Source organism: Salmo salar, chromosome 17 (genome assembly GCF_965601325.2).
Source record: "Salmo salar chromosome 17, fSalSal1, whole genome shotgun sequence".
In the NCBI taxonomy this organism is placed as follows: Eukaryota; Metazoa; Chordata; class Actinopteri; order Salmoniformes; family Salmonidae; genus Salmo; species Salmo salar.
In genome coordinates, this window is record NC_138307.1 from 65,439,693 (window position 1) to 65,459,777 (window position 20,085).

The 20,085-nt window shown below is 45.9% G+C and overlaps 1 protein-coding gene across 5 annotated transcripts in view; it reads left to right on the plus strand.

The window, feature by feature from the left end:
• imdh1 (Inosine-5-monophosphate dehydrogenase 1) overlaps window positions 1-20,085 on the plus strand; it is a 63,834-nt gene that overhangs the window by 13,035 nt on the left and 30,714 nt on the right. For all 5 annotated transcript variants that reach the window (XM_082963283.1, XM_082963285.1, XM_082963284.1 and 2 more), the window contains 10 exon segments: window positions 997-1,045; window positions 3,542-3,643; window positions 3,826-3,900; window positions 4,042-4,336; window positions 4,543-4,742; window positions 6,665-6,755; window positions 6,899-6,994; window positions 7,667-7,810; window positions 11,224-11,368; window positions 12,404-12,547. In XM_082963283.1, the coding sequence (XP_082819409.1) occupies window positions 997-1,045; window positions 3,542-3,643; window positions 3,826-3,900; window positions 4,042-4,336; window positions 4,543-4,742; window positions 6,665-6,755; window positions 6,899-6,994; window positions 7,667-7,810; window positions 11,224-11,368; window positions 12,404-12,547 (1,341 nt within the window).

Genomic DNA, 20,085 nt, shown 5'->3' on the forward strand with positions numbered 1-20,085 from the left:
CCTGTCCCAGACTGTGTTGATGTTTGTGAGGTGTCTGGCGGTTGCAGGAGGACCCCTCCCTGTCCTGTTTGGTAGACATGTTTTAGGCCCCATCATTTCACCCACACAGGCGGAGGAGAGAGGGGAATGGTCTGACGCATGATAAAGGACAGGGGGCCATTCTCTCTCTTTCAGTTTTTGTTTCTCTCGCTCTCTCCTCCCGTTCTGATTTAGAGCCATTCTCTCCTGCTCTCCTCCATCTTATTCTGGTTTTCACTTTTTCCCCGTCTCTCTCTCAGACAAAGACACACTTATTCGTCTCTCTCTCTGTCCAGTCTGTGTGTTTTCACACCCATCTGCCAAACCACCAGATCCACCCATCTGAAAAACACCCATCATCCTTATTTCTCCCTATGTCTCAATGGCAGGCAGAGAGAGAGCGGTAGAGAGCAAATGTGTTCATACAGTCTAAGAAATGAAGTTGAACCCCAGATGCTTCTCTTTAGACTAGAGTACAAGGCAAAGGGAGGGAAGGGGCAGCTTGATCAGCGATCACTAGAGGGCGAACTTATGAACGTACAATTTTTGGGATCAAGACATTTTCTATTAGTTCTTAACGCAAACTCACTTGTAGTTTAGTTTTATTCAAATGTATATCACCGGCAACTTTCGGGTCAGACTCCTCAACTGTTGCGAGAACTAGTTTTCCCTATATCGTTACCAGGCTCGGTCGAAGTGGCACTTCTAGGGGCTAATTAGCACATATTCCCCTTTTGGCTTTCAACACTTCTTGCTTTGGACCCAACTCCAACATGGTGGAGGTACTTGTAAACTTTGAAATTGGGTGGGGAAAAGGGTGAGGGTTTTTTATAGGCCACTTCTGACCCACTGTCACCAGTTGGCTGGCAGTTGCATTGCACTATGAATCTTGTAGTCCTCTTGTCTTAAGCCATCTTTCTTTAGCCATGACAACCTGTAAACCTTGACCCCTGACCTCTTGCTCTGTCTGTCTTTCAGCGACTTCCTGATTCTGCCGGGCTTCATTGATTTTACCTCAGACGAAGTGGTGAGTAGTCCTCTCTCCTCTGACTGTGAAGACCTTCCAGAAAGCTAAGACAACTCAATATGGGTTTTGAGCTACAGACTACCCTTCGACCTACCTTCAGCCTACTGTTCTGTTCATGGGCTCAATTCCACTTTGTTCTGAGACCATCTTCCCTAGCCCATTCCTCTTAAGTGTTCACCAAGAGTAATGGGTAGGTGCAAGCCATAAGATGAAGGCTGCTCTTAGCCTGTTTCCTGGTTAGTGTCCTCCAGTTTTTAAATGTTTATTTTTTATATTACCTTTATTTAACTAGGCAAGTCAGTTAAGAACAAATTCTTAGTTACAATGATGGCCTACCGGGGAACAGTGGGTTAACTCCCTTGTTCAGGGGCGGAATGACTAAATAAATAAAAATAAAAACAACATATTTTTACCTTGTCAGCTCGGGGATTCAATCCAGCAACCTTTCGGTTACAGGCCCAACGCTCTAACCACTAGGCTACCTGCAGCCCCAGACTGGTTCTTCCAGACCTCTGAAAACTACAGGGATAATGACTATGGGTGCACCAAGTGGGAGCAGTATTGCTTCCTACACATTCCTTATTATTTCAGCAGACACTCCTTGCCAGAGCCACTTCTGAAACCAAAGTCTTTTTACAGTACGATGTGTCCACGCAGATGCACAAACAACCCTCTACATTCAAAGCCAAAACCTCATTCTGTAATTGCAGCTTTTCCAAAAATAATTTTTGCTCTCAGCTTCCTTCGTCATCCCTAACCTCCTAGCCACCCTATTTTTACCAAGATGGCCTCCCACGCCTGGTCTCTCTCTCTCTCTCTCTCTCTCTCTCTCTCTCTCTCTCTCTCTCTCTCGTGTGTTTACGGTTGTGGTTGGTTGGTTGCTCACTCTTCTCTCAGGATGATGTGAGCGTTAATCTCAGGCTTTATGTGAAATCCCCCTGCCCTTCTCTCTCGTCCATCAGGAGTTTTTAATCTAATTGATATCTCTAATCTCCTTTTTTATCCAGACTAGAACACAGCTCTTGTTGCTGTGGAAGGTGCCTGTCTGCGTTGTTGCCGTGGAGTTGTGGGTAGTCTCCGTAGGGTTGTAACCTGGCCTATTTTCTTGACGGTTAGGAAGTGGAGTCAGTCTCTGATAACTTTGACGAGCCTCTGATTGTCTGTCTCAACTGTGAATACAGTCAAAGTTCTTGCAATAATATTTGTTCAGACTGTAGTCTAAAATAGACCCCCTCTTCCACACAGGGATGTTTTTAAGTGTTGAGGTGGGCCTCCGTCTGGCGTTTCAATGGGGAAATTATTGCTGGTCACACCATGTGCAGAGGTGGTCTCTCAATTTTAAAGGTTAGCCCTTTGTAGAATTTGGCCGGGTAGTGCAGTTGAGCTGACAAAATGGCTGCCAGTGTCCAGTCTTTTTCTTCACCCCTCCATTTCAGAAACACAGTAGTTGGTATGGTAGTTTACTTTTGCCAAAGATAAGGGAGGAAAGCTTTTGACGTCGTAAAATGCACACTCTGGTTTTCTCATGGGTGAGGAATGCCATGTTTTCCCTCCCAGTTGAGAAGACCGTGGAAGTGGCCTTTTTGTGTTTTGGGATTTGGAAATGAGTGAATCTGATGTAGCTGGGAGTTTCTGGGATAGTGGGATTTTTTATTTGAGAAAAGGGAACTTTCCCAGTGTGTTGGCAGAGTTTCTAACAAGGTCACGACCTGATTGTGCAAAAAACGTCTCCAGAATGTCTTGGGTCCCCTCAGTCACATGCATCAGTTTAGTCATAGCAACATCTGTCTGGTCTCTCTGATGACAGATTTTAAAATACATTTAACTAGGCAAGTCAGTTAAGAACAAATTCCTATTTACAATGACGGCCTAGCCCGGCTGAACCCAGACGACGCTGGGCCAATTGTGCGCCGCCCTATGGGACTCACAATCACGGCAGGATGTGATGCATTCCTGGATTTGAATCAGGGTGTCTGTAGTGACACCCCTAGCACTGAGACGCAGTGCCTTAGACCGCTGCACCACCCGGGAGCCCAAATGTCGCACCTGATAATTTACATTTAGGCCAGATGGCGATGTCTGCTTTCCAGTTGCATGTTCTTTACTTGCTGTTGCTACTCTCGTCTGAAACTTTGAGACTCATCATCCAGTCAGCCATTGAAAGCATGCTTAAGAGCCGTGACCAAAAGCTGTCATTTTCCTTAGGCCAATCCACATCAGACAAACTTGCTTGTTGGAGCATGTCTGCCCCCTAGTGGACAACTGAGAAAGCAACCTTTACCATTACAAGCAATGCTGGTCAAGGTTCTCTTTTCTTCATGAAGTAAATGACTTACACTCTGTATTAGAAATGAATAATATTGAGTATATTTCCCCAGTGTGGACATTTACACTCACTGCAACAGATTGTAATATTATCTAGTGTGCTGAATGACTGATTTCCTGAACATGTTGTGGGTTATTGAGCCAAGATGTCCTCCTTACTTTCTCCACCAGGACCTGACCTCTGCCCTGACCAGGAAGATCACCCTGAAGACGCCTCTCATCTCCTCCCCCATGGACACAGTCACAGAGTCATCGATGGCCATCGCCATGGCGGTAAGACCTTGCCGCCTGACAGGCGAGCCAGTAAATAAAATAAAAAAATAAAAATACGTGTGCGTCCTCTATGCTAGAAATTACTGTGCGCTTTCCACATCAGTCACATTTAAAGTGTGTTTTGTTGCTGGGGGGGAAATACCATAAACAGTTCTTATTTTTCGGGCGTTTAATGCCTTTAGCTCATGGGAGGCATTGGACTCATCCATCACAACTGCACCCCTGAATTCCAAGCCAACGAGGTCCGCAAGGTTAAGGTAAGACCCCATAAACGCCCATGAAAACATTTACCCTTTGTAGTTAATGACTTGCATCATTTTACGTTGATTGGTATTAAATGGGTTGCAGTGCATCTAAACACATGATGGTTTATTAACAGATATTTGTCGTTTGTCCAGAGGTTTGAGCAGGGCTTCATCACAGACCCTCTTGTAATGAGCCCGCGTCACACGGTGGGGGACGTGTTCGAGGCCAAGACTCGCCACGGCTTCTCTGGCATCCCCGTCACCGAGACTGGCAAGATGGGCAGCAAGCTGGTGGGCATCATCACCTCCAGAGACATCGACTTCCTCTCCGAGAAGGACCACAGCCGACCACTGGAGGAGGCCATGACTAAGAGGGAGGAGCTAGTGGTGGCCCCAGCCGGTGTCACGCTGAAAGAGGCTAACGACATTCTGCAGCGTAGCAAAAAAGGTGAGCCAGTCGCTACAGTCCTTCTAGGAGTCTATTGTTGCCTGTTTTCTGGTACGTTGTTCTATTGTATAATCCTCAACTTATTATTGATTAGATGTTCTTTGGTTTGCTCTACAAGGTCATTTATGAACTGTTTGAGGTTATATGTCAGAATGACTTGGTCACCTTTTAATAAAGTCTCTTCTCGCTCTCTCTCCCCCCACCAGGCAAGCTGCCCATCGTGAACGACAGTGATGAGCTGGTGGCCATCATCGCCAGGACAGACCTGAAGAAGAACAGGGACTACCCCCTTGCCTCTAAAGACTCTCGTAAACAGCTGCTGTGCGGAGCCGCCATCGGCACCAGGGACGACGACAAGTACAGACTGGACCTACTGATGCAGGCTGGGGTCGACGTGGTCGTACTGGTGGGTTTGAGGTTGGGGTACGGTGGGGGTTATGGTTAGGATCCAGATGGGGTTTAGGTTGGGATCCGGTTGGGGTAGGTGGGAGGGTTGGGTTAGGGGTTGATCTGTTCATGCCGTTTTGGTGGACGTGGTGGTTAGGGGTTGATCTGTTCATGTAGTTTTGGTGACGTGGTGGTTAGGGGTTGATCTGTTCATGTAGTTTTGGTGGACATGGTGGTTAGGGGTTGATCTGTTCATGTAGTTTTGGTGACGTGGTGGTTAGGGGTTGATCTGTTCATGTAGTTTTGGTGGACGTGGTGGTTAGGGGTTGATCTGTTCATGTAGTTTTGGTGACGTGGTGGTTAGGGGTTGATCTGTTCATGTAGTTTTGGTGACGTGGTGGTTAGGGGTTGATCTGTTCATGTAGTTTCGGTGACGTGGTGGTTAGGGGGTGATCTGTTCATGTAGTTTTGGTGACGTGGTGGTTAGGGGTTGATCTGTTCATGTAGTTTTGGTGACGTGGTGGTTAGGGGTTGATCTGTTCATGTAGTTTTGGTGGACGTGGTGGTTAGGGGTTGATCTGTTCATGTAGTTTTGGTGACGTGGTGGTTAGGGGGTGATCTGTTCATGTAGTTTTGGTGACGTGGTGGTTAGGGGTTGATCTGTTCATGTAGTTTTGGTGGACGTGGTGGTTAGGGGTTGATCTGTTCATGTAGTTTTGGTGGACGTGGTGGTTAGGGGTTGATCTGTTCATGTAGTTTTGGTGGACGTGGTGGTTAGGGGTTGATCTGTTCATGTAGTTTTGGTGACGTGGTGGTTAGGGGTTGATCTGTTCATGTAGTTTTGGTGACGTGGTGGTTAGGGGGTGATCTGTTCATGTAGTTTTGGTGACGTGGTGGTTAGGGGGTGATCTGTTATGTAGTTTTGGTGGACGTGGTGGTTAGGGGTTGATCTGTTCATGTAGTTTTGGTGACGTGGTGGTTAGGGGTTGATCTGTTCATGTAGTTTTGGTGACGTGGTGGTTAGGGGTTGATCTGTTCATGTAGTTTTGGTGACGTGGTGGTTAGGGGTTGATCTGTTCATGTAGTTTTGGTGACGTGGTGGTTAGGGGTTGATCTGTTCATGTAGTTTTGGTGGACGTGGTGGTTAGGGGTTGATCTGTTCATGTAGTTTTGGTGACGTGGTGGTTAGGGGTTGATCTGTTCATGCCGTTTTGGTGGACGTGGTGGTTAGGGGTTGATCTGTTCATGTAGTTTCGGTGACGTGGTGGTTAGGGGGTGATCTGTTCATGTAGTTTTGGTGACGTGGTGGTTAGGGGTTGATCTGTTCATGTAGTTTTGGTGACGTGGTGGTTAGGGGTTGATCTGTTCATGTAGTTTTGGTGACGTGGTGGTTAGGGGTTGATCTGTTCATGTAGTTTTGGTGACGTGGTGGTTAGGGGTTGATCTGTTCATGTAGTTTTGGTGACGTGGTGGTTAGGGGTTGATCTGTTCATGTAGTTTTGGTGGACGTGGTGGTTAGGGGTTGATCTGTTCATGTAGTTTTGGTGACGTGGTGGTTAGGGGGTGATCTGTTCATGTAGTTTTGGTGACGTGGTGGTTAGGGGTTGATCTGTTCATGTAGTTTTGGTGACGTGGTGGTTAGGGGTTGATCTGTTCATGTAGTTTTGGTGGACGTGGTGGTTAGGGGTTGATCTGTTCATGTAGTTTTGGTGGACGTGGTGGTTAGGGGTTGATCTGTTCATGTAGTTTTGGTGACGTGGTGGTTAGGGGTTGATCTGTTCATGTAGTTTTGGTGACGTGGTGGTTAGGGGTGGATCTGTTCATGTAGTTTTGGTGACGTGGTGGTTAGGGGTTGCGGTCGAGTTACGGTTGGGTTTCAGTTCTAAATGGCAGTAGACCGTGGCACTGCAGACATGACTTGTTTTCTCTCTGTTTCTGCAGGATTCCTCACAAGGCAACTCTGTGTATCAGGTCAACATGATCAACTACATCAAACAGAAGTACAGCGAGCTGCAGGTGGTGGGAGGGAACGGTGAGAGAGGATTTATCACCATATGACACTTCCAGTTTCAGATTTTTGAGGGGCTTTCAAGATCAGTCTTGGGGGGAAATACATTACACTTATACACTAAACCTTTCTTTTCCTGCCTTCTGACGATGTTCTGTCTCTTGTAGTGGTGACGGCAGCCCAGGCCAAGAACCTGATTGATGCAGGAGTGGACGCTCTGAGAGTGGGCATGGGCTGCGGCTCCATCTGCATCACCCAGGAAGGTAGTGACCCCACCCCCTGATACTATCAACGTTACAGGATCAATTCACATCTGAATGCAGGAGAGGATTGTTGCGGTTTGAATTTCAATCCACTTGCGGAATTGACTGAGTTGAAATGGAATTGACCCAACCCAGAATGCTACACCTTGAGTGCCATGTGCTGTTTGGAATATTACGACTAAATGTTCTGATATATGAGTGTAGTGATATTAAATAGGAATGTGATAATACGTGTAGGATTCTCTACCCATAGCAGCTGGCTTTGGATCAGTTCTAATGTAAGGTCAACCTGTTGAAGCTACACAGCAAAACTGGAGAAGGATCAGAGCAGCGAGTAACCAACCAAGATGCTACGCTGGTTGCTAGTCTGTGTCGTCATGGTGATTTATGAAGGCTCTGCTCTCGGTTACCATGGCGACGACTTTCTCCACAGCATTACGTTCAGCAAATGATGGCAAACGTTTTTCAAGCGCAAAACAAACATACTTATTGGAAGAAATTAGACATATTAATAATTTTTTTAACTGAACACCTCGATTCTGATAATATTACTTCCGTAAAAATCTCCATCCATCCATCCATCGGGCCCAACCCGAACACCGCCTGACTACACCGGTCATAGGATATGTTACCATGGTAAGGTTACGCGTTTCCTGTCTCCGTCTCCCGTAGTGATGGCGTGCGGGCGGCCTCAGGGCACCTCGGTGTATAAGGTGGCAGAGTATGCCAGACGTTTCGGTGTGCCAGTCATCGCTGACGGGGGTATTCAGACCGTGGGCCACGTGGTCAAGGCTCTCTCACTCGGGGCATCCACAGGTACCTTTCATTCACTTATTAATTCATGTGTTCACTCTATCATAGTCATTCATTCTCTTCCATTGTCATGCGTTCATTATCATTCACTCTTCTGTTGTCACTTATTCACCCATTCATTCATTCATTAGCTTAATCCTTCATTCACGCTTTTATATCATGCAGTAGGTCAATGTGGTTCATTTCATAGGCTAGAATAGGTGTATATCAGGGCTGTCCAATGTCGGTCCTGGAGGGCCCAAACACTTCTGGTTTTCATCCTCTCCTTCTAATCAGGGACTAATTCAGACCTGGGACACCAGGTGAGTGCAATTAACTACCAGGTAGAACCAGAAACCAGAAGTTTTTCAGCCCTTCAGGAACATAATTGAACAGCCCAGGTCTATAGTCTTACATTATCTTGATGTCTTTGCACTAGTTTTCTGTTTACCCCTGTTGATCTCATGTCTATCCCTCTAAAACGCTGTTGATCTCATGTCTATTCCTCTAAAACGCTGTTGATCTCATGTCTATCCCTCTAAAACACTGTTGATCTCATGTCTATCCCTCTAAAACGCTGTTGATCTCATGTCTATTCCTCTAAAACGCTGTTGATCTCATGTCTATTCCTCTAAAACACTGTTGATCTCATGTCTATCCCTCTAAAACGCTGTTGATCTCATGTCTATCCCTCTAAAACACTGTTGATCTCATGTCTATTCCTCTAAAACACTGTTGATCTCATGTCTATCCCTCTAAAACACTGTTGATCTCATGTCTATCCCTCTAAAACACTGTTGATCTCATGTCTATCCCTCTAAAACGCTGTTGATCTCATGTCTATCCCTCTAAAACGCTGTTGATCTCATGTCTATCCCTCTAAAACGCTGTTGATCTCATGTCTATTCCTCTAAAACGCTGTTGATCTCATGTCTATCCCTCTAAAACGCTGTTGATCTCATGTCTATCCCTCTAAAACGCTGTTGATCTCATGTCTATTCCTCTAAAACGCTGTTGATCTCATGTCTATCCCTCTAAAACGCTGTTGATCTCATGTCTATCCCTCTAAAACGCTGTTGATCTCATGTCTATTCCTCTAAAACGCTGTTGATCTCATGTCTATTCCTCTAAAACGCTGTTGATCTCATGTCTATCCCTCTAAAACGCTGTTGATCTCATGTCTATCCCTCTAAAACGCTGTTGATCTCATGTCTATCCCTCTAAAACGCTGTTGATCTCATGTCTATTCCTCTAAAACGCTGTTGATCTCATGTCTATCCCTCTAAAACACTGTTGATCTCATGTCTATCCCTCTAAAACGCTGTTGATCTCATGTCTATCCCTCTAAAACGCTGTTGATCTCATGTCTATTCCTCTAAAACGCTGTTGATCTCATGTCTATCCCTCTAAAACGCTGTTGATCTCATGTCTATCCCTCTAAAACGCTGTTGATCTCATGTCTATCCCTCTAAAACGCTGTTGATCTCATGTCTATTCCTCTAAAACACTGTTGATCTCATGTCTATCCCTCTAAAACACTGTTGATCTCATGTCTATCCCTCTAAAACACTGTTGATCTCATGTCTATCCCTCTAAAACGCTGTTGATCTCATGTCTATCCCTCTAAAACGCTGTTGATCTCGTGTCTATTCCTCTAAAACACTGTTGATCTCATGTCTATCCCTCTAAAACACTGTTGATCTCGTGTCTATCCCTCTAAAACACTGTTGATCTCATGTCTATCCCTCTAAAACACTGTTGATCTCATGTCTATCCCTCTAAAACGCTGTTGATCTCATGTCTATCCCTCTAAAACACTGTTGATCTCGTGTCTATCCCTCTAAAACACTGTTGATCTCATGTCTATCCCTCTAAAACACTGTTGATCTCATGTCTATCCCTCTAAAACACTGTTGATCTCATGTCTATCCCTCTAAAACGCTGTTGATCTCATGTCTATTCCTCTAAAACACTGTTGATCTCGTGTCTATTCCTCTAAAACACTGTTGATCTCGTGTCTATCCCTCTAAAACACTGTTGATCTCATGTCTATTCCTCTAAAACACTGTTGATCTCATGTCTATTCCTCTAAAACACTGTTGATCTCATGTCTATCCCTCTAAAACACTGTTGATCTCATGTCTATCCCTCTAAAACGCTGTTGATCTCATGTCTATTCCTCTAAAACGCTGTTGATCTCATGTCTATCCCTCTAAAACACTGTTGATCTCGTGTCTATCCCTCTAAAACACTGTTGATCTCATGTCTATCCCTCTAAAACGCTGTTGATCTCATGTCTATCCCTCTAAAACACTGTTGATCTCATGTCTATCCCTCTAAAACGCTGTTGATCTCATGTCTATCCCTCTAAAACACTGTTGATCTCATGTCTATTCCTCTAAAACGCTGTTGATCTCATGTCTATTCCTCTAAAACGCTGTTGATCTCATGTCTATCCCTCTAAAACGCTGTTGATCTCATGTCTATCCCTCTAAAACACTGTTGATCTCGTGTCTATCCCTCTAAAACACTGTTGATCTCGTGTCTATCCCTCTAAAACACTGTTGATCTCATGTCTATTCCTCTAAAACACTGTTGATCTCATGTCTATTCCTCTAAAACACTGTTGATCTCATGTCTATTCCTCTAAAACGCTGTTGATCTCATGTCTATCCCTCTAAAACACTGTTGATCTCATGTCTATCCCTCTAAAACGCTGTTGATCTCATGTCTATTCCTCTAAAACACTGTTGATCTCATGTCTATTCCTCTAAAACGCTGTTGATCTCATGTCTATCCCTCTAAAACACTGTTGATCTCATGTCTATCCCTCTAAAACACTGTTGATCTCATGTCTATCCCTCTAAAACACTGTTGATCTCATGTCTATTCCTCTAAAACACTGTTGATCTCGTGTCTATCCCTCTAAAACGCTGTTGATCTCATGTCTATTCCTCTAAAACACTGTTGATCTCATGTCTATTCCTCTAAAACACTGTTGATCTCATGTCTATCCCTCTAAAACGCTGTTGATCTCATGTCTATTCCTCTAAAACACTGTTGATCTCATGTCTATCCCTCTAAAACACTGTTGATCTCATGTCTATCCCTCTAAAACGCTGTTGATCTCATGTCTATTCCTCTAAAACACTGTTGATCTCATGTCTATCCCTCTAAAACACTGTTGATCTCATGTCTATCCCTCTAAAACGCTGTTGATCTCATGTCTATTCCTCTAAAACACTGTTGATCTCATGTCTATCCATCTAAAACGCTGTTGATCTCATGTCTATCCCTCTAATTCATTCAAAGCTGATTGATGGTAATCTAAGCTAATGTGAAGCTAATCGATGTAACAAAACACTAGCTGTACCGACAATTAGTTGGAGAAATGCTTACCAACCAATGACCTTGAGTTATGACCTCTTCCTCCCCAGTGATGATGGGCTCGTTGCTAGCGGCGACCACGGAAGCTCCGGGGGAGTACTTCTTCTCGGACGGCGTGCGGCTGAAGAAGTACCGCGGCATGGGCTCTCTGGACGCCATGGAGAAGAGCACCAGCAGCCAGAAACGCTACTTCAGGTAGGGAGGACATCACACACTGGAGCTGCAGCCCAAATCACATCCTATTCCCTGGCTTGTTTAGTGCACTACTTCTGACCAGGGGCCATAGGGAATAGGGTGCCATTTGGGACGTAGACTAACTCTTGATCAGACACTAGAATTCATAGGAGGGTTGGAATGAAGAACAGGTAAACCAAGTTATTCCACATCAACAGTTGCTGATGAATGAAATTAATTTTTAATGTCTGATTATAGACATGTATTTATTGATTGGTTTGTCCTTTAATTCAGACGGTTCACATTGTGATACAATATATGACAAATGTAAGTCATTTTCTCAAAACAAGTGATGCCAACTTTCCTGGGTTTAAGCTGCTCTCTGTGCTCTCATTTGAGAAACTAAACCGTCTCTGTGTTCTGACTGGCTGATTCCACAGCGGTGTCTAAACCGTCTCTGTGTTCTGACTGGCTGATTCCACAGCTGTGTCTAAACCGTCTCTGTGTTCTGACTGGCTGATTCCACAGCGGTGTCTAAACCGTCTCTGTGTTCTGACTGGCTGATTCCACAGCGGTGTCTAAACCGTCTCTGTGTTCTGACTGGCTGATTCCACAGCGGTGTCTAAACCGTCTCTGTGTTCTGACTGGCTGATTCCACAGCGGTGTCTAAACCGTCTCTGTGTTCTGACTGGCTGATTCCACAGCTGTGTCTAAACCGTCTCTGTGTTCTGACTGGCTGATTCCACAGCGGTGTCTAAACCGTCTCTGTGTTCTGACTGGCTGATTCCACAGCTGTGTCTAAACCGTCTCTGTGTTCTGACTGGCTGATTCCACAGCTGTGTCTAAACCGTCTCTGTGTTCTGACTGGCTGATTCCACAGCTGTGTCTAAACCGTCTCTGTGTTCTGACTGGCTGATTCCACAGCTGTGTCTAAACCGTCTCTGTGTTCTGACTGGCTGATTCCACAGCTGTGTCTAAACCGTCTCTGTGTTCTGACTGGCTGATCCCACAGCTGTGTCTAAACCGTCTCTGTGTTCTGACTGGCTGATTCCACAGTGAAGGGGACAAGGTGAAGGTGGCTCAGGGTGTGTCCGGTTCTGTCCAGGACAAGGGCTCCATCCACAAGTTTATCCCCTACCTGATCGCTGGCATCCAACATGGCTGTCAGGACATCGGCGCCAAGAGTCTCTCTGTTCTACGGTGAGTTGTGTGTGATCTCTGAAGGTTGTGTGTGTGTGTGTGACTGAGTGGTCTCTGATAGTAGAGTGTGTGTGTGTCTGAGTGGTCTCTGATAGTAGTGTGTGTGTGTGTGTGTGTGTGTGTGTGTGTGTGTGTGTGTGTGTGTGTGTCTGAGTGGTCTCTGATAGTAGTGTGTGTGTGTGTCTGAGTGGTCTCTGATAGTAGTGTGTGTGACTGAGTAGTCTCTGATAGTAGTGTGTGTGTCTGAGTGGTCTCTGATAGTAGTGTGTGTGTGTGACTGAGTGGTCTCTGATAGTAGTGTGTGTGTCTGAGTGGTCTCTGATAGTAGTGTGTCTGAGTGGTCTCTGATAGTAGTGTGTGTGTGTGACTGAGTGGTCTCTGATAGTAGTGTGTGTGTGTCTGAGTGGTCTCTGATAGTAGAGTGTGTGTGTGTCTGAGTGGTCTCTGATAGTAGAGTGTGTGTGTGTCTGAGTGGTCTCTGATAGTAGTGTGTGTGTGTGTGTGTGTGTGTGTGTGTGTGTGTGTGTGTGTGTGTGTGTGTGTGTGTGTGTCTGAGTGGTCTCTGATAGTAGTGTGTGTGTGTGTGTGTCTGAGTGGTCTCTGATAGTAGTGTGTGTGACTGAGTAGTCTCTGATAGTAGTGTGTGTGTCTGAGTGGTCTCTGATAGTAGTGTGTGTGTGTGTGTGTGACTGAGTGGTCTCTGATAGTAGTGTGTGTGTGTCTGAGTGGTCTCTGATAGTAGTGTGTGTGTGTGTGACTGAGTGGTCTCTGATAGTAGTGTGTGTGTGACTGAGTGGTCTCTGATAGTAGTGTGTGTGTGACTGAGTGGTCTCTAGTAGTGTGTGTGTGTGTGTCTGAGTGGTCTCTGATAGTAGTGTGTGTGTGTGTGACTGAGTGGTCTCTGATAGTAGTGTGTGTGTGTGTGACTGAGTGGTCTCTGATAGTAGTGTGTCTGTGTGTGTGTCTGAGTGGTCTCTGATAGTAGTGTGTCTGTGTGTGTGTCTGAGTGGTCTCTGATAGTAGTGTGTGTGTGTGTGTGACTGAGTGGTCTCTGATAGTAGTGTGTGTGTGTGTGTGTGACTGAGTGGTCTCTGATAGTAGTGTGTGTGTGACTGAGTGGTCTCTGATAGTAGTGTGTGTGTGACTGAGTGGTCTCTGATAGTAGTGTGTGTGTGTGACTGAGTGGTCTCTGATAGTAGTGTGTGTGTGTGTGTGTCTGAGTGGTCTCTGATAGTAGTGTGTGTGTGTGTGTGTGTCTGAGTGGTCTCTGATAGTAGTGTGTGTGTGTGTGTGTGTCTGAGTGGTCTCTGATAGTAGTGTGTGTGTGACTGAGTGGTCTCTGATAGTAGTGTGTGTGTCTGAGTGATCTCTGATAGTAGTGTGTGTGTGTGTCTGAGTGGTCTCTGATAGTAGTGTGTGTGTGTGTCTGAGTGGTCTCTGATAGTAGTGTGTGTGTGTGTGTGTGTGTGTGTGTGTGTGTGTGTGTGTGTGTGTGTGTGTGTGTGTGTGTGTGTGTGTGTGTGTGTCTGAGTGGTCTCTGATAGTAGTGTGTGTGACTGAGTGGTCTCTGATAGTAGTGTGTGTGTGTGACTGAGTGGTCTCTGATAGTAGTGTGTGTGTGTGTCTGAGTGGTCTCTGATAGTAGTGTGTGTGTGTCTGAGTGGTCTCTGATAGTAGTGTGTGTGTCTGAGTGGTCTCTGATAGTAGTGTGTGTGTGTGTGTGTGTGTATGAGTGGTCTCTGATAGTAGTGTGTGTGTGTGTGTGTGTGTGTCTGAGTGGTCTCTGATAGTAGTGTGTGTGTGTGTGTGTGTCTGAGTGGTCTCTGATAGTAGTGTGTGTGTCTGAGTGGTCTCTGATAGTAGTGTGTGTGTCTGAGTGGTCTCTGATAGTAGTGTGTGTGTCTGAGTGGTCTCTGATAGTAGTGTGTGTGTGTGTGTGTGTGACTGAGTGGTCTCTGATAGTAGTGTGTGTGTGTGTGTGACTGAGTGGTCTCTGATAGTAGTGTGTGTGTGTGTGTGTGTGTGTGTGTCTGAGTGGTCTCTGATAGTAGTGTGTGTGTGTGTGTGTGACTGAGTGGTCTCTGATAGTAGTGTGTGTGTGTGTCTGAGTGATCTCTGATAGTAGTGTGTCTGTGTGTGTGTCTGAGTGGTCTCTGATAGTAGTGTGTGTGTGACTGAGTGGTCTCTGATAGTAGTGTGTGTGTGACTGAGTGGTCTCTGATAGTAGTGTGTGTGTCTGAGTGATCTCTGATAGTAGTGTGTGTGTGTGTGTGACTGAGAGGTCTCTGATAGTAGTGTGTGTGTGTGTGTGTGTCTGAGTGGTCTCTGATAGTAGTGTGTGTGTCTGAGTGGTCTCTGATAGTAGTGTGTGTGTCTGAGTGGTCTCTGATAGTAGTGTGTGTGTCTGAGTGGTCTCTGATAGTAGTGTGTGTGTGTGACTGAGTGGTCTCTGATAGTAGTGTGTGTGTGTGTGACTGAGTGGTCTCTGATAGTAGTGTGTGTGTGTGTCTGAGTGGTCTCTGATAGTAGTGTGTGTGTGTGACTGAGTGGTCTCTGATAGTAGTGTGTGTGTGTGACTGAGTGGTCTCTGATAGTAGTGTGTGTGTGTGTGTGTGTGACTGAGTGGTCTCTGATAGTAGTGTGTGTGTGTGTGTGTGACTGAGTGGTCTCTGATAGTAGTGTGTGTGTGTGTGTGTCTGAGTGGTCTCTGATAGTAGTGTGTGTGTGTGTGTGTGTGTGTGTGTGACTGAGTGGTCTCTGATAGTAGTGTGTGTGTGACTGAGTGGTCTCTGATAGTAGTGTGTGTGTGTGTCTGAGTGGTCTCTGATAGTAGTGTGTGTGTGTGTGTGTCTGAGTGGTCTCTGATAGTTGTGTGTGTGTGTGTGTCTGAGTGGTCTCTGATAGTAGTGTGTGTGTGTCTGAGTGGTCTCTGATAGTAGTGTGTGTGTCTGAGTGGTCTCTGATAGTAGTGTGTGTGTGTGTGTCTGAGTGGTCTCTGATAGTAGTGTGTGTGTCTGAGTGGTCTCTGATAGTAGTGTGTGTGTGTGTCTGAGTGGTCTCTGATAGTAGTGTGTGTGTGACTGAGTGGTCTCTGATAGTAGTGTGTGTGTGACTGAGTGGTCTCTGATAGTAGTGTGTGTGTGTGTCTGAGTGGTCTCTGATAGTAGTGTGTGTGACTGAGTAGTCTCTGATAGTAGTGTGTGTGTCTGAGTGGTCTCTGATAGTAGTGTGTGTGTGTGACTGAGTGGTCTCTGATAGTAGTGTGTGTGTCTGAGTGGTCTCTGATAGTAGTGTGTGTGTGTGTGTGTGTGACTGAGTGGTCTCTGATAGTAGTGTGTGTGTGTCTGAGTGGTCTCTGATAGTAGAGTGTGTGTGTGTCTGAGTGGTCTCTGATAGTAGTGTGTGTGTGTGTGTGTGTGTGTGTGTGTGTGTGTGTGTGTGTGTGTGTGTGTGTGTGTGTCTGAGTGGTCTCTGATAGTAGTGTGTGTGTGTGTGTGTCTGAGTGGTCTCTGATAGTAGTGTGTGTGACTGAGTAGTCTCTGATAGTAGTGTGTGTGTCTGAGTGGTCTCTGATAGTAGTGTGTGTGTGTGACTGAGTGGTCTCTGATAGTAGTGTGTGTGTGTGTCTGAGTGGTCTCTGATAGTAGTGTGTGTGTGTGTGTGTGACTGAGTGGTCTCTGATAGTAGTGTGTGTGTGTCTGAGTGGTCTCTGATAGTAGTGTGTGTGTGTGTCTGAGTGGTCTCTGATAGTAGTGTGTGTGTGTGACTGAGTGGTCTCTGATAGTAGTGTGTGTGTGTGTGACTGAGTGGTCTCTGATAGTAGTGTGTGTGTGACTGAGTGGTCTCTGATAGTAGTGTGTGTGTGACTGAGTGGTCTCTAGTAGTGTGTGTGTGTGTGTCTGAGTGGTCTCTGATAGTAGTGTGTGTGTGTGTGACTGAGTGGTCTCTGATAGTAGTGTGTGTGTGTGTGACTGAGTGGTCTCTGATAGTAGTGTGTCTGTGTGTGTGTCTGAGTGGTCTCTGATAGTAGTGTGTCTGTGTGTGTGTCTGAGTGGTCTCTGATAGTAGTGTGTGTGTGTGTGTGACTGAGTGGTCTCTGATAGTAGTGTGTGTGTGTGTGTGTGTGACTGAGTGGTCTCTGATAGTAGTGTGTGTGTGACTGAGTGGTCTCTGATAGTAGTGTGTGTGTGACTGAGTGGTCTCTGATAGTAGTGTGTGTGTGTGTGACTGAGTGGTCTCTGATAGTAGTGTGTGTGTGTGTGTGTCTGAGTGGTCTCTGATAGTAGTGTGTGTGTGTGTGTGTGTGTCTGAGTGGTCTCTGATAGTAGTGTGTGTGTGTGTGTGTGTCTGAGTGGTCTCTGATAGTAGTGTGTGTGTGACTGAGTGGTCTCTGATAGTAGTGTGTGTGTCTGAGTGATCTCTGATAGTAGTGTGTGTGTGTGTCTGAGTGGTCTCTGATAGTAGTGTGTGTGTGTGTCTGAGTGGTCTCTGATAGTAGTGTGTGTGTGTGTGTGTGTGTGTGTGTGTGTGTGTGTGTGTGTGTGTCTGAGTGGTCTCTGATAGTAGTGTGTGTGACTGAGTGGTCTCTGATAGTAGTGTGTGTGTGTGACTGAGTGGTCTCTGATAGTAGTGTGTGTGTGTGTCTGAGTGGTCTCTGATAGTAGTGTGTGTGTGTCTGAGTGGTCTCTGATAGTAGTGTGTGTGTCTGAGTGGTCTCTGATAGTAGTGTGTGTGTGTGTGTGTGTATGAGTGGTCTCTGATAGTAGTGTGTGTGTGTGTGTGTGTGTGTCTGAGTGGTCTCTGATAGTAGTGTGTGTGTGTGTGTGTCTGAGTGGTCTCTGATAGTAGTGTGTGTGTCTGAGTGGTCTCTGATAGTAGTGTGTGTGTCTGAGTGGTCTCTGATAGTAGTGTGTGTGTCTGAGTGGTCTCTGATAGTAGTGTGTGTGTGTGTGTGTGTGACTGAGTGGTCTCTGATAGTAGTGTGTGTGTGTGTGTGTGTCTGAGTGGTCTCTGATAGTAGTGTGTGTGTGTGACTGAGTGGTCTCTGATAGTAGTGTGTGTGTGTGTGACTGAGTGGTCTCTGATAGTAGTGTGTGTGTGTGTGTGACTGAGTGGTCTCTGATAGTAGTGTGTGTGTGTGTGTGTGTGTGTGTGTGTGTGTGTCTGAGTGGTCTCTGATAGTAGTGTGTGTGTGTGTGTGTGACTGAGTGGTCTCTGATAGTAGTGTGTGTGTGTGTCTGAGTGATCTCTGATAGTAGTGTGTCTGTGTGTGTGTCTGAGTGGTCTCTGATAGTAGTGTGTGTGTGACTGAGTGGTCTCTGATAGTAGTGTGTGTGTGACTGAGTGGTCTCTGATAGTAGTGTGTGTGTCTGAGTGATCTCTGATAGTAGTGTGTGTGTGTGTGTGACTGAGAGGTCTCTGATAGTAGTGTGTGTGTGTGTGTGTGTGTCTGAGTGGTCTCTGATAGTAGTGTGTTTGTCTGAGTGGTCTCTGATAGTAGTGTGTGTGTCTGAGTGGTCTCTGATAGTAGTGTGTGTGTCTGAGTGGTCTCTGATAGTAGTGTGTGTGTCTGAGTGGTCTCTGATAGTAGTGTGTGTGTGTGTGACTGAGTGGTCTCTGATAGTAGTGTGTGTGTGTGTCTGAGTGGTCTCTGATAGTAGTGTGTGTGTGTGACTGAGTGGTCTCTGATAGTAGTGTGTGTGTGTGACTGAGTGGTCTCTGATAGTAGTGTGTGTGTGTGTGTGTGTGACTGAGTGGTCTCTGATAGTAGTGTGTGTGTGTGTGTGTGACTGAGTGGTCTCTGATAGTAGTGTGTGTGTGTGTGTGTCTGAGTGGTCTCTGATAGTAGTGTGTGTGTGTGTGTGTGTGTGTGTGTGACTGAGTGGTCTCTGATAGTAGTGTGTGTGTGACTGAGTGGTCTCTGATAGTAGTGTGTGTGTGTGTCTGAGTGGTCTCTGATAGTAGTGTGTGTGTGTGTGTGTCTGAGTGGTCTCTGATAGTTGTGTGTGTGTGTGTGTCTGAGTGGTCTCTGATAGTAGTGTGTGTGTCTGAGTGGTCTCTGATAGTAGTGTGTGTGTGTGTGTCTGAGTGGTCTCTGATAGTAGTGTGTGTGTCTGAGTGGTCTCTGATAGTAGTGTGTGTGTGTGTGTCTGAGTGGTCTCTGATAGTAGTGTGTGTGTGACTGAGTGGTCTCTGATAGTAGTGTGTGTGTCTGAGTGGTCTCTGATAGTAGTGTGTGTGTGTGTGTCTGAGTGGTCTCTGATAGTAGTGTGTGTGTCTGAGTGGTGTCTGATAGTAGTGTGTGTGTGTGACTGAGTGGTCTCTGATAGTAGTGTGTGTGACTGAGTGGTCTCTGATAGTAGTGTGTGTGTCTAAGTGGTCTCTGATAGTAGTGTGTGTGTGTGTGTGTCTGAGTGGTCTCTGATAGTAGTGTGTGTGTCTGAGTGGTGTCTGATAGTAGTGTGTGTGTGTGACTGAGTGGTCTCTGATAGTAGTGTGTGTGTGTGTGTGTCTGAGTGGTCTCTGATAGTAGTGTGTGTGTGTGTGTGTGTGTCTGAGTGATCTCTGATAGTAGTGTGTGTGTGTGTGTCTGAGTGATCTCTGATAGTAGTGTGTGTGTGTGTGTCTGAGTGATCTCTGATAGTAGTGTGTGTGTGTGTCTGAGTGATCTCTGATAGTAGTGTGTGTGTGTGTGTGTGTGTGTGTGTGTGTGTGTGTGTGTGTGTGTGTGTGTCTGAGTGGTCTCTGATAGGTGTGTGTGTGTGTGTGTGTGTGTGTGTGTCTGAGTGGTCTCTGATAGGTGTGTGTGTGTGTGTGTGTGTCTGAGTGGTCTCTGATAGTAGTGTGTGTGTGTGTCTGAGTGGTCTCTGATAGTAGTGTGTGTGTGACTGAGTGGTCTCTAGTAGTGTGTGTGTGTGTGTGACTGAGTGGTCTCTGATAGTAGTGTGTGTGTGTGTGTGTGTCTGAGTGGTCTCTGATAGTAGTGTGTGTGTGTGTGTGTGTGTCTGAGTGGTCTCTGATAGTAGTGTGTGTGTGTGTGTGTGTGTGTGTCTGAGTGGTCTCTGATAGTAGTGTGTGTGTATGAGTGGTCTCTGATAGTAGTGTGTGTGTGTGTGTGTGTCTGAGTGGTCTCTGATAGTAGTGTGTGTGTCTGAGTGGTCTCTGATAGTAGTGTGTGTGTCTGAGTGGTCTCTGATAGTAGTGTGTGTGTCTGAGTGGTCTCTGATAGTAGTGTGTGTGTGTGTGTGTGTCTGAGTGGTCTCTGATAGTAGTGTGTGTGTGTGTGTGTCTGAGTGGTCTCTGATAGTAGTGTGTGTGTGTGTGTCTGAGTGGTCTCTGATAGTAGTGTGTGTGTGTGTGTGACTGAGTGGTCTCTGATAGTAGTGTGTGTGTGTGTGTGTGTACTGAGTGGTCTCTGATAGTAGTGTGTGTGTGTGTGTGTGTGACTGAGTGGTCTCTGATAGTAGTGTGTGTGTGTGTGTGTGTGTCTGAGTGGTCTCTGATAGTAGGTGTGTGTGTGTGTGTGTGTGTGACTGAGT